The sequence below is a fragment of the Chlorocebus sabaeus genome, chromosome 14 (assembly GCF_047675955.1).
Source record: "Chlorocebus sabaeus isolate Y175 chromosome 14, mChlSab1.0.hap1, whole genome shotgun sequence".
Taxonomy (NCBI): Eukaryota; Metazoa; Chordata; class Mammalia; order Primates; family Cercopithecidae; genus Chlorocebus; species Chlorocebus sabaeus.
The window spans coordinates 23,939,417-23,951,877 of record NC_132917.1 but is presented as its reverse complement, the minus strand read 5'-3'; the positions used below and the strand labels follow the sequence as shown (position 1 = coordinate 23,951,877).

Below are 12,461 nucleotides of genomic sequence, written 5' to 3'. Positions count from 1 at the left end.
ACTATTTTAGAATACCATTTTATGGTAGTTACATTACTGTGACGCCATATAGTTTAACCAGAATAGCTCTGGTTTAGGAATTTTCTAAATATTTCATTCATGATGTAATAAATAGCCAGACATAAAACATTAAAATGAGAATTATTTACCATAAACACAAATGAAGTTTCCCTAATAATCCATTTATTATTAATTAAGCTTTAAGTCTGTTGTTCATCAAATTTAGAATAGTCCATTCAAGTTAACATTTGTTGAGTTTGTAACCATGTGCCTCTGGTGACATACAAAAACGAGTAAGGAGACCACAGTCTAGGAAAAGACAGAAATGTATATTACTATACAAAATATAACATGATAAATTTCAGTACTAATTGGTATGAATAAAGTAGTGTGGGAACCCAGAGAATGAAGGAAAAACAACCAAATAGAATTGGGGAAGATTTTTCCCAAGAATAGGATGGAGGAAGGCCTTAAAGGGTTATGCCTTATGTTTGCTTAGTGCTTTACAGTTTCCAAAGCGCTTTCATAAATATACTCAATTTAATTCTGCAAGGAGGGCAGCGCAGGCATTTCCCCCCAAATTTGTGGATGACAAAGCACTCTAGATCACATTCATTATCTTAACGAAGGATAACCAGGTGACATGGCTAAGACCGAAATGTGGTTCTTTTAACTCTCAAGTCTGTAGTATTTCCTCTAAAACGTGTAATATTCTGGGCAGGTGGGAATACCTTAAATAAAAACATTGAGGCTTGCATGTACCAGATGTTTTTAAAGAATGTCATATAACTATTTGCCTAGAATATCGAACAAATGGTAGGATACGAAGCTAGAAAGGTAAGTTGAAACCTGACAAACTGCAATTTCAGAGTATTCAAATTCTACACTAAGAAGTTTGAACTTTTTAAGAGCTTTAAACTAGGGAGACAACATCTGCTAAGAGAAAAATCCTAATGGGTCTGAAATGGCTTACCATAGAGTAAAAGGCATCAAGATTGGAAAAAGAGAAGACAGACTGTATTGATTTGCAGAAGACATGATAATCCATGTAAAAAGTCTCATAGAATCTGTTAAGCTACTAAAAGTATTTAAATGAGTTTAGCAAGGTTGCAGAATACAAGATCAATCAAAATCAGTTGTAGTTCTCTATAGAAATGATGACTATTCAGAAATTGAAATTTAAAATAACGTTTACAATTGCATAAAAATATGAAATACAGATAAAACTGATAAAAGATTTGCAAGACCTGTTTATTGAAAATTACAAAGTTTTATTGAGAAAAATTGAAGTCCTAAATAAATGGAGAGATATATAGGGTTCATGGATTGGAAGATTCAGTATTGATAAGAAGTCAATTATTCTCTTAAGTCCTGTGTAAACAAATTTTTTAGAAAAAGACAAGTCAGTTCTTCTCAATTCTTACACAGACTCAAAGCAATTTTAATCAGAACTTTTAACAGGCAGCCAGGTGCTGTGATCCACACCTGTAACCCCAACACTTTGGGAGACCAAAATGGGAGGATTATGTGAGGCCAGGAGTTTGAGATCAACCTGGGCAACAAAGCAAGACCTCATCTCTACAACAACAACAACAAAAATCTCAGCAAGCTTTTTTTTTTTTTTTTTTTTTTTGTAACAAATGATGAGATGATTCAAAAGCAAAACAACTTTGAAAAGGAACAAAGTTGGAGATCTTTTAGTACCTGAATTTAAGGCTTATTATAAAAATTACAGCAGTCAAAACAGTTGTGATATTACATCTAGACAGGAAAACAGATCAATGGAACACAGTAGGTAAACAGATTCATGCTGTGTGTGTGTGTGTGTATGTGTATGTATGTATGTATAAACAACTGATTTTTGACAGAGGTGCAAAAGCAACTCAGTGGAGAAAGGACAGACTTTTCAGCAAATGGTATTGGAGCAATGGATATTCATATGCAAAAAAATGAATTTCAATTTATTCCTTGCAACATATACACAGATTAACTCAAAATAGATAAAATATGAAATGTAAAATGTGAACCTATAACTGTAGAATTTCTAGAAGAAAACAGAAAATCTTTACAACTTTGGGTTACTCGAAGTTTTTTAGCTTCTTAGATATGACAAAGAATCTAAGAAATAGTGTTCTTTTTTTTTTTTTTTTTGAGACAGAGTTTCGCTCTTGTTGCCCAGGCTGGAGTGCAATGGTGTGGTCTCAGCTCACTAAAACCTCCTGGTTCAAGCAATTCTCCTGCCTTCGCCTCCCGAGTAGCTGGGACTACAGGCATGCGCCACTGTGCCTGGCTAATTTTGTATTTTTAGTAGAGACAGGGTTTTTCCACGTTGGTCAGGTCTCAAACTCCCGACCTCAGGTGATCCACCCGCCTTGGCCTCCCAAAGTGCTGGGATTATAGGCGTGAGCCACTGCGCCCAGCCTAGTGTTTCTTTTTGAGGAAAACAGTTCTGTAATTTATTGTGGTAATGATTCTGTAACTCTTTGAATATTCTAAAATCCATTTAATTGTGTACTGTAAATGGAAGGATTATATGGAATGTGAATTGTATCTCCATAAGCCATTGTTAAAAACAAAAAAGTTAAAACATGTACCTACCATGTGACTCAGCCATTCCACTCTTAGGTATTTACACAAGAGAATTGAAAACATATGTCCATATGAAGACAAATGTTCATAGCAGCTTTATTTGTAATAGCCAAAAACTAAAAAAAAAGTAATTGTCTACCAGCATTTGAAAGGATAAACAACTTGTGGTATATGATATAATATTACTTAGCAATAAAAAAGAACAAACTGTTCATACTGTATGGATGCCTTGAGTGGAAAAAGGCAGACAAAAAGGGCACATATAATATGATTTTATTTATATACAATTTTAGAAAATGTAAACTAATATATAGGACAGAAAACAGGCCAGCGTTTACATAGAGATGGCGGGGAAGGTCATGGGGAGGGGCAAGCTGGAGGAATTACAGTGGAACAAGAGGAAACTTTTGGGAGTGATGGAAATGTTTGCTGTCTTGATTGTGGTGATTTTTCACAGTTATATACATATGTCAAAACATCAAATTTAGCACCTTAAACATGAAATTTATATTAATGATATCTCAAAAAGCAGTTTTTAAAAATCTGAATGGATTCAACATGATTTTAATATATATGACACTGTCAAGTCTGTGTTTTAGAAAGGTATGGAAAATGAATTGGAGAACAGAGACACAGCTGCCATATTCATTTATTCAGTGAGTTAAGTGATTTCTACTATGCTAGACAGTGGGGATCAATAAAAAAGCTCACAGACTAATGGAAGAGAGATATGTAAATAAGTCATTATATATAAATAATTATCTGTAGTAAGTACATATGCTTAGGTATTAACTACATAATTAAGTGTAACTATGTATATATAATGTATATAATGCTAATTATGACAGTTATATATGAGATAACTCTGGCTTGGGTTGGGGGAAGTTAGAATCTTGAAGGATGAGTAAAAATCATAATAATCTTAAGTGCAAAATGAAAAAAAGCCTGAAGTAGGGCAGTGAGGGTGGGTTGACAAATTAGAAGAGTCTTTAATGACAAACTCAGTAGTTTGGATGTGGAAGTGTAAAAGAGATAAGAGCCAAAGATTTTTTATTTAGAATGACTAAATTTTTGGTGGTGTGAATAATAGAGGAATTTAGGAGAAGGCAGGGGGATGGAGGAGAAAGGTTCAGTTTTAAATTTGACTTGGAAGTTCCCGTGGGGCATCCGCTTGAAGATACCTTGCAAGTAGTTGAAAGTATAGGCTTCAGGAAGAAGTAGCACTGAGATCATAGCTTTTGGATTCATTATTGCACAGAGGACTGATCAAACTATGGGAGTAAGTGGGCCTATTCAGGAAGGGTATAGAATGAGGAAAGAAAGCCAGTGATGAAACTTGAGGCTGTCCTCAGTGTTTAAGGAACAAGGACCAAGAAGCAGAGGGAGAAACACTGTGAGGATGGAGGATGTCACACTGTAGGATGAAAATGTCTGGGAGAAGAAGTGAAACTGATAAATCACCTGACATGTTTACCAGTTGGAAAATAGTATTCAGAGAAGATCTTATTGTTCTGTTAGAGAGTTCAAAAGACCTATGTAACAGGAACAGAAAAAACTAAGCCAAAAACAAAGTAATGATTATAGGAAAATAAAAAGTTTATGAAAAAGGAAATTTAATCAACAGCATGCTGCATGACTCAGATGTGAAATATTTAAACATAGTCATAATATTATAAGCATTAAATATAATTTAAATAAAGATTAAGATGTAACGGTATTGGTAGAGTAAGAGGCTGCAATGAAAGAGAAGTCAGTCTTCATTTCCCATAGCCAAAAGCTAATAGATAATGTCTAAAATTGAAAAAATTCAAGAAATAGCAGTATAAATATGTTATTCAGAAATATAAATGGTGATATAGGAGAAGCCAGGAAGAATGGCAGGTTAGGAGTGAAAATCAGGGCATAAGGAGCCATGAGGTAGAGGATTATTTTCCTTCATTAGCCATATATAATGCTATTTGTCTTTGTAAAATATTTTCATGTAACTTGGATAAAATTAAAATTTAGAAAGACAACTTGCCAATCACTAGAAATAGTAGCCTGTTAATTTGTAGAAAATGCCTTAACTATTTAGTTAGATGGGCTTAATTCTGAAAATGAGAATACAATAGTCTTCGTCTCTTTCCATTGTAAATGTGTGAATTTCTAGGCACTGTTAATCCTTCTTTTTATTTCCATAGGTTGATGAAAAAACCATAGGAGAACCTGGTTGGCTTTACGGCAGTTTTCAAGGAAATTTTGGCTGGTTTCCATGCAATTATGTAGAAAAAATGCCATCAAGTGAAAATGAAAAAGCTGTATCTCCAAAGAAGGCCTTACTTCCTCCTACAGTTTCTTTATCTGCTACCTCAACTTCCTCTGAGTAAGTTTTTAGCTGACAGTAAAGTTTATATAGTTCTGCAAATGTGTAAATACCTAATAGATAGTGGTGTCAGCCTACTGCTTCATCACAGTGTAATCTGGGTTGTACTCTTCAAGAGTACTTTTTGTTTCAGATTTAATACTGAAATTTAGTAAGTGAAAACATGGGTCAGTAGTTTGTTAATGAATTATTTCTTTTCCCACAAATTGTGTGTAAGCACAGCGTGTATAATATACAAGTTGATAAATTGGTAGTACTTCATTAAGTTCTAAACAATTAAGTATACTTATATCAAAGTGTTATATTTGCAGACCACTTTCTTCAAATCAACCAGCATCAGTGACTGATTATCAAAATGTATCTTTTTCAAACCTAACTGTAAATACATCATGGCAGAAAAAATCAGCCTTCACTCGAACTGTGTCCCCTGGATCTGTGTCACCTATTCATGGACAGGTATGTTGTCTGTTATTTTTGTGGGCTTTATTCTTTGAATTTGCTCCTGATTCATATAAAATAAAATGAAAATTGTGTACAAAGGGACCATTCACTCATTTAGCCAGTTTGTAACATTCAATTTCTTTCTCATTCACATGTGATGTGAAGTTGAGGAAATGACTATTACTTAGAGGTTTCTCAACAATTTTTTTTTTGTTTTTTTTTGGGACGGAGTTTTGCTCTGTCACCCATGCTTGAGTGCAGTGGCAAAATCTTGGCTCACTGCAACTTCTGCCTCCTGGGTTCAAGCGATTCTCCTACCTCAGCCTCCTGAGTAGCTGGGACTACAGGCGCCTGCCACCATGCCCAGCTAATTTTTGTATTTTTAGTAGAGACGAGGTTTCACCATGTTAGCCAGGCTGGTCTAGAACTCCTGAACCTCAGGTGACCCACCCGCTTTGGCCTCCCAAGGTGCTGGGATTACAGGTGTGAGCCATGTGCCCGGCCTAGGTTTTTCAACAATTATTTTCCATAATATCAAGTTGCTAGCAGCTAAGGTTTCTAAGCTCAAAATGTTATTTTTACAAATCTCATGATATATTGTTCTTGATTTGTAGTTATTATAAGAAGAAGATAAGAGACTTGGGCTTGAGGTTTTTTTTTTTTTTTTTCCTTAAAGTTATTTGGGAACATCAGAACTTTTTAACATATATTTAACCTCTGATTTAGATATAACCACAGCAATAGGGTTACGTTAACATTATTTTTTAAAATTGCAGACTTCATCAGAATAAAGTCCTCCAGATTTCACCTTCTCTCAAAACATACAATGGCATAGGTTCCAGGCATTTTATTATGTGCTAGAAATTTAAGGAAAAAATAAGTCAAAAGCTACCTGACATTGACACCAGGCACTGTGACTCAGTGCCTATAATCCCAGCTCTTTGGGAGTCCAAGATGGGAGGATTGCTTGAGGCCAGGAGTTTGAGATCAGCCTGGGCAATATAGCAAGACCCCATCTCTACAAAAAATTTAAAAATTAGCCAGGCGTAGTGGCATGTACCTGTAGTCCTAGCTACTTGGGAGGTTGAAGTGGGAGGATCACTTCAGCCCAGGAGTTTGAGGCGCAGTGAATTATGATCATATCACTGTACTCCAGCCTAGGCAATAGAGTGAGCCCCTATCTCTAAAAAAAATTTTTACAAAGCAGAAACTCAAACTCGCCACTAAGTGGATGATAATCTAATGAACATGACAGACATAAATAGCTGTAAAGCATGAGAAATGCTGTATTAAAGATATCTACAAGGTCTTTAGGGGGTATGCAGAGAAGAGAGCATCTTACTCAATTGGTGAGAATTGGAGCAGCCTTCACAAAGGGCAAGGTATTTGAGTAGGGCCTTCAAAGATAAGATTTCACCAAACAGAGAAGGAAAGTTATTCCCATGAAAGGACAATTTGGGGAAAGTCACCAAGGCATGTTAACACAAGATACTTGCAGGAAACAGGAATTGTGAATAATATGACTAGAGTACAGGATTCATGGAGAAAGGGTTAAGCGAAGTTGGAGAGAGAAGTTGAGGTTTATTTGGGAAGCATTTAATACTGTGCTAGGCAACTTGGCAGTGGAAAGTCCCTGAAGATTTTTAAGAGTGCAGTTGTTGTGTGTTTTGGAAAGATAATTCTGGCACTAACATAGAGGCTGGATTAGCAGAAGAAAACAACCAATTAAGGAAGGATATTACAATAGCTAAATAACAAGATATGATGGTTTGAACAAGTGCTGTGGTAATTAAGATATAGGAAAGAGGAGATAGATTTAGAAGATTATTAGGAATTGATATAAAATAGATAATCCATTGAATGTGGAGAGTGAGGAAGCAGTAGGAGTTAAAGATAATTCTTCAGAGGCCTTAGCTTGAGCAACCAAAGGTTAGTAGTATCCTTGTCTTTGGTAGACAGTGCAGGAGGAATGGGTTTGGTAGGTTCTAAAAATGATTATGTTTCAGCCATGCTAAGTTTAAGGTATGTGTATTAGGGACAGCTTTGTAGAAACACCCAGTAGGCAGTTTGATATACAAGTCTGGAGCTCAGGAGATAAAATTACACTGAAAATGTAGGTTTGAGAAGTCATAGACATAATTAAGAGTATTCAGGGAAGTCCTGTGAAACAGTAAGGGAAAAGTGTTGGACAAAAGAGGAGCCATCAATCACCAGAGAGTCAGCTTCAGGAACTACAAGGATTGATGTTAGCTGTTTAGAGATCAAGAGGAATAAGTGTTTGGAAGAAGCTTTTGGCTTTGATGTTATTATTAATAAACCTGTCGGGAAGAGGTTCAGTAGTGTGATGAGTGCTGAATCTAAAGTAGAAGGGATTGAGGAGTGAAATTGGAAAACAAGTTTAAGACTATTATTTAAGGAATTCAGAAGTAGAAGCAAGTAGAGAAGTAGATTGAAGAGAAGGACTTAATGTTATAAACTATTTTTAGAAAATAAAAGGGCGTAATAGAAGACTTGGAGAATAAGAGTTTAGCCTTATTAAAAGAACAAAACACTCCTTCCTTTGAGAGAGGAGGGAAAGAAAGAAGAATGAATAGAATAGAGGAAATTAAGAGAAAATCTGAGAAACAGTGGGAGCCAAGCATGCCAGTTTCCTTCCCTAGTGGAGTAAACAGAATTACATTGCAAGCTGGAGAAGAAAAAAGATTTACAGTAACACTCCTTTTTTATTTGTTCCATGATGTATATTTCATAGATGTATGAATACATTTCTTGAGTACCCATTATTTACCTTCTCTACCAGTGATGTGATGAGGTTTCTTTGAATGGTGGGTTTTCAGTCTGTCTTAACAGAAGGCTAGTCACATAGTTGTCTGTCATGTATAATTTAAAGTCAGTTAATAGACTAAAGTTATCTTAAGTCACCACCACACCAAACTGGTCTGCTGTTTGAACAGTAAGTATGTTATATACACAGAAACAGAAATCATGGTTACCACTGCCTTTTTAAAAATTTTGGTGGTTTTGTATTCACAGGGACAAGTAGTAGAAAACCTAAAAGCACAGGCCCTTTGTTCCTGGACTGCAAAGAAAGATAACCACTTGAACTTCTCAAAACATGACATTATTACTGTCTTGGAGCAGCAAGAAAATTGGTGGTTTGGGGAGGTGCATGGAGGAAGAGGATGGTTTCCAAAATCTTATGTCAAGATCATTCCTGGGAGTGAAGTAAAACGGGAAGAGTAAGCATCTTTATGTGTTTTCATGGATGTGGATGTTGGTATTTTCTCTAATGGGTCAGCCATGGTCTGATTGAGTGTATAATAAAATAACAGTTTTATACTTGAGTTTGAATATCAGAAAGGTAATTCTGGCCGGCCGTAGTGGCTCACACCTGTAATCCCAGCATTTTGGGAAGCCAAGGAAGGCAGATAACTTGAGCCCAGGGGTTTGAGACCAGCCTGGGCGACATGGTGAAACCCTGTCTCTACAAAACTTACAAAAATTAGCCGGGCCTGGTGGCGCATGCCTGTAGTCCCAGCTACTTGGGAGGCTAAGGTGGGAGAATCGCTTAAGCCCAGGAGGCAGAGGTTGCAGTGAGCCAAGATGGCACCACTGCACTCTAGCCTGGGTGACAGAGTGATACCCTGTATCAAAAGAGAAAAAAGAAAGGTAATTCTTAGGATGAAAAAAGCATACTTCAGATATTTGTTTCAGTTTAGAATGTCTTTCATTCTAGTTATTTCAGATTCATAAAATTTTCAAGCTACTCAAAATTTTAGATCTGTTGCTTTTTAAAATTTGTTTTTGAGACAGGGTCTCACTCTGTTGCCCAGGCTGGAGTGCAGTGGTGGATCATGGCTCACTGCAGCCTTGACCACCCAGCCTTAAGCCATCGTCCCACCTAAGCTTCCCGAGTAACTGGGACCACAGGTGCATGGTACCACTCTGGCTAATTTTTAAATTATTTGTAGAGATGGGGTTTTGCTGTGTTACCCCAGGCTGGTCTCAAACTCCTGGGCTCAAGTGATCTTCGTGCCTCCACCTCCCAAAGTGCTGGGATTACAGGTGTGAGCCACCTTACCTGGCCATTTCTTTGTACCATAAATCAGTTAGAAAAGTTACCTTTCATTTTCTTTCAAGCATTTCTCCCTTGTCTACTATAAATAAATTGTCAATATTTAAGTAACTCTTTACTGAGGGCCTCCTCTTGGCCAAATTGAGCATTCCCATTTCTGAGTCTCCAAGATTCCTTGAATATAACGTCTTACTGCTTATAGCAGTCTGCATGATAGTTACTGGTTTTTTTTTTAAACCAATGTCCCTTATTAGGCCATAAGCTCTATGAGGTCTTATGATCTAATGTCTTTTTTTATTTGTTCATTTTTCAGTTTCTTCATGCCTGTTCTAATCATAATGCATTGTAGCTGTTCAATCATATTAGCTGAGTGAATGAGGAGAGGCGTGAATGAATGAACAATCGAATGAATTTTCAAATGAAAACAGCTAAAAACTAGATAGGTTAGGTCTCTGGCCTTTATTTCCTACTCTGTAGGGAGTCAAGTTGTCAAATATAATACAAGGAAATAAGTACTATAATATAGCTATGGGTAACTGTCTCTTGTGTTTTATATGGAAGTTGGTAGAAAAGCCGTCTGATTTGATGAAAAGATGCTGTTCTTTATCAGTCAAGAGATTTGAATTTTGGCTCTGCTATTTTTGCCAGGCTGTAAGGAATAACCTACTTAATCTTCAGTTTTCTAATTGATTGAATTAAAATATTAAGCCAAATAATCTTTAAAGATCCTTTCACTGCTGAGTTTCTATGTTTCTGGAAGGTAGTGCTCAGTTTCTAAAAATTTGCTTTTCAGCCTGATATGGAATTTAGGATTGATTGATTGATTGATTTTTGAGATGGAGTCTCGCTCTTTCGCCCAGGCTTGGGTACAGTGGCGCAATCATGGCTCATTGCAACCTCCACCTCCTGGGTTTAAGCAATTCTGCCTCAGTCTCCCAAGTAGCTGGGATTACAGGCATCTACCACCACGCCCGGCTAATTTTTTTTTTTTTTTTTTAGACAGAGTTTCACTGTTGTTGCCCAGGCTGGAGTGCAATGGCCCCATCTCGGCTCATCGCAACCTCCACCTCCCGGGTTCAAGCGATTCTCCTGCCTCAGGCTCCCAAATAGCTGGGATTACAGGCACGCACCACCATGCCTGGCTAAGTTTTTTTGTATTTTTAGTAGAGACGGGGTTTCTCCATGTTGGTCGGGCTGGTCTCGAACTCCTGACCTCCTCAGGTGATCTGCCCGCCTTGGCCTCCCAAAGTGCCAGGATTACAGGCGTGAGCCACCGCCCCCAGCCTAATTTTTGTATTTTTAGTAGAGACGGGTTTCACTGTGTTGGCCAGGCTGGTCTCAAACTCCTGACCTCAGGTGATCCGCCTGCTTTGGCCTCTCAAAGTACTGGGATTACAGGCATGAGCCACCATGCCCAGCCCTATTTATTTGTTTTTCAAGACAGAGTCTCACTCTGTAGCCCAGGCTGGAATGCAGTGGCACAATCTCAGCTCACTGCAACCTCTGCCTCGTTGGTTCAAGCGATTCTCCTGCCTAACCTCCCAAGTAACTGGGATTACAGGAATGCACCACCACACTGGGCTAATTTTTGTATTTTAGTAGAAACAAGGTTTTGCCATGTTGGCCAGGCTGGTGTCAAACTCCTGGCCTCAGGTAATCTGCCCACCTTGGTCTCCCAAAGTGCTGGTATTACAGGTGTGAGCCACCACACCTGGCCGAATTTTGGATTTAGAAGAATGTAATAATAGTAACAACCACCATATATAGCTGGCATTTGTATGCATGCACTGTGCTAGGCCCTTTATAGACAATTCCTTTATAGAAATTGTCTTATTTTATGTCCATAACATTTACAGAGAAGAAAACTGAAGCAAAAACAGATTAAGTTTCAGTGTTTTAAAGGGCATTTCTTCTAACTTTTCATACAGTTACCAGTGTTTTCTAACAGATAAGTCATGTAACTTGAAAACCTGCAAATAACGGAGAATTTAGCATTAAACAAGACAGTCCATTCAGTTGTGACCAGTAGTTGTAATAAGGTTCCCCTTCTGTTTGTTAAAAACTGCCTCACTGTGTAATTTACTCACAGGTCCTGAGGAGCCCTGATGCATCCCACAGGTGTCTAGTTAAACAGGACAGTCTTCTAGATTTTTTGAAAACAGATTCCTGGGTTAAAATGGAAATTAATGTTACAGCTGTTCTGAGATAATAAAAACGTTTTATTATTTTTTTAATGTAGTGCATTCTAAACAGATAATAAATTTATATATTGCCCTTGTTTTTTCCTACACTAAACTAAGCCCTATATGTGCTTACCACTTACCAATTTGTGGGTGTCTTTTAAGTTTCTTTAGAAAGGCGAAATATTTCACATTTGAAAAACTATTTATAAATCATATTGAAATTTTGAAAATATATTTTAAAATGTAGAAGTGTATAATTAGGCTGTTCTTAATCCTGCAGGATGTTCTGTATAAGTCTTCCCAGTTCTGTGTACTGAGACTATATTTAGATTAATTTGAGAAAGCCCTAAAAAATGCACTACTAAAACCTGTGCATCAAATCACCTGTCTTATTTTTGCTTGTATTTGTTTGTTTTGTTGTTTTTTGTTTATATATTTGGTAGACCAGAAGCTTTGTATGCAGCTATTAATAAGAAACCTACCTCGGCAGCCTATTCAGTTGGAGAAGGTAAGCTTTTGGCAATTTGTAAATTAGATGGTAATCAATTTAGCTCTTGACTAACTACCTGACTTCACATAGTTGCTGTTTTCCCCATTTCTGTGTCTTCAGTATTAAAGTGAGATTAGGAAAATCTGCCCCTATCTATTTCACGTGAATATTGAGAATATAGAAAAAACATGAATGAAAATACTTGGCACTTTAGAAAGGCAGTGCTATGAAAATTCAGCATAGATTGGTTTGATGAATAACATCATAAATAAAAAGTGTTGCAATTATTGATTGTAGATGTTTAGGAGGTAAGGACATTTC

The 12,461-nt window shown here is 36.9% G+C and overlaps 1 protein-coding gene across 5 annotated transcripts in view; it reads left to right on the top strand.

Annotated features, from left to right (window-relative positions):
* Positions 1 to 12,461, top strand: part of ITSN2 (intersectin 2) — a 152,977-nt gene that overhangs the window by 90,104 nt on the left and 50,412 nt on the right. For all 5 annotated transcript variants that reach the window (XM_007971313.3, XM_007971318.3, XM_007971317.3 and 2 more), the window contains 4 exons: positions 4,770 to 4,951; positions 5,263 to 5,407; positions 8,426 to 8,631; positions 12,094 to 12,158. In XM_007971313.3, the coding sequence (XP_007969504.2) occupies positions 4,770 to 4,951; positions 5,263 to 5,407; positions 8,426 to 8,631; positions 12,094 to 12,158 (598 nt within the window). The remainder of the gene's footprint in view (positions 1 to 4,769; positions 4,952 to 5,262; positions 5,408 to 8,425; positions 8,632 to 12,093; positions 12,159 to 12,461) is intronic.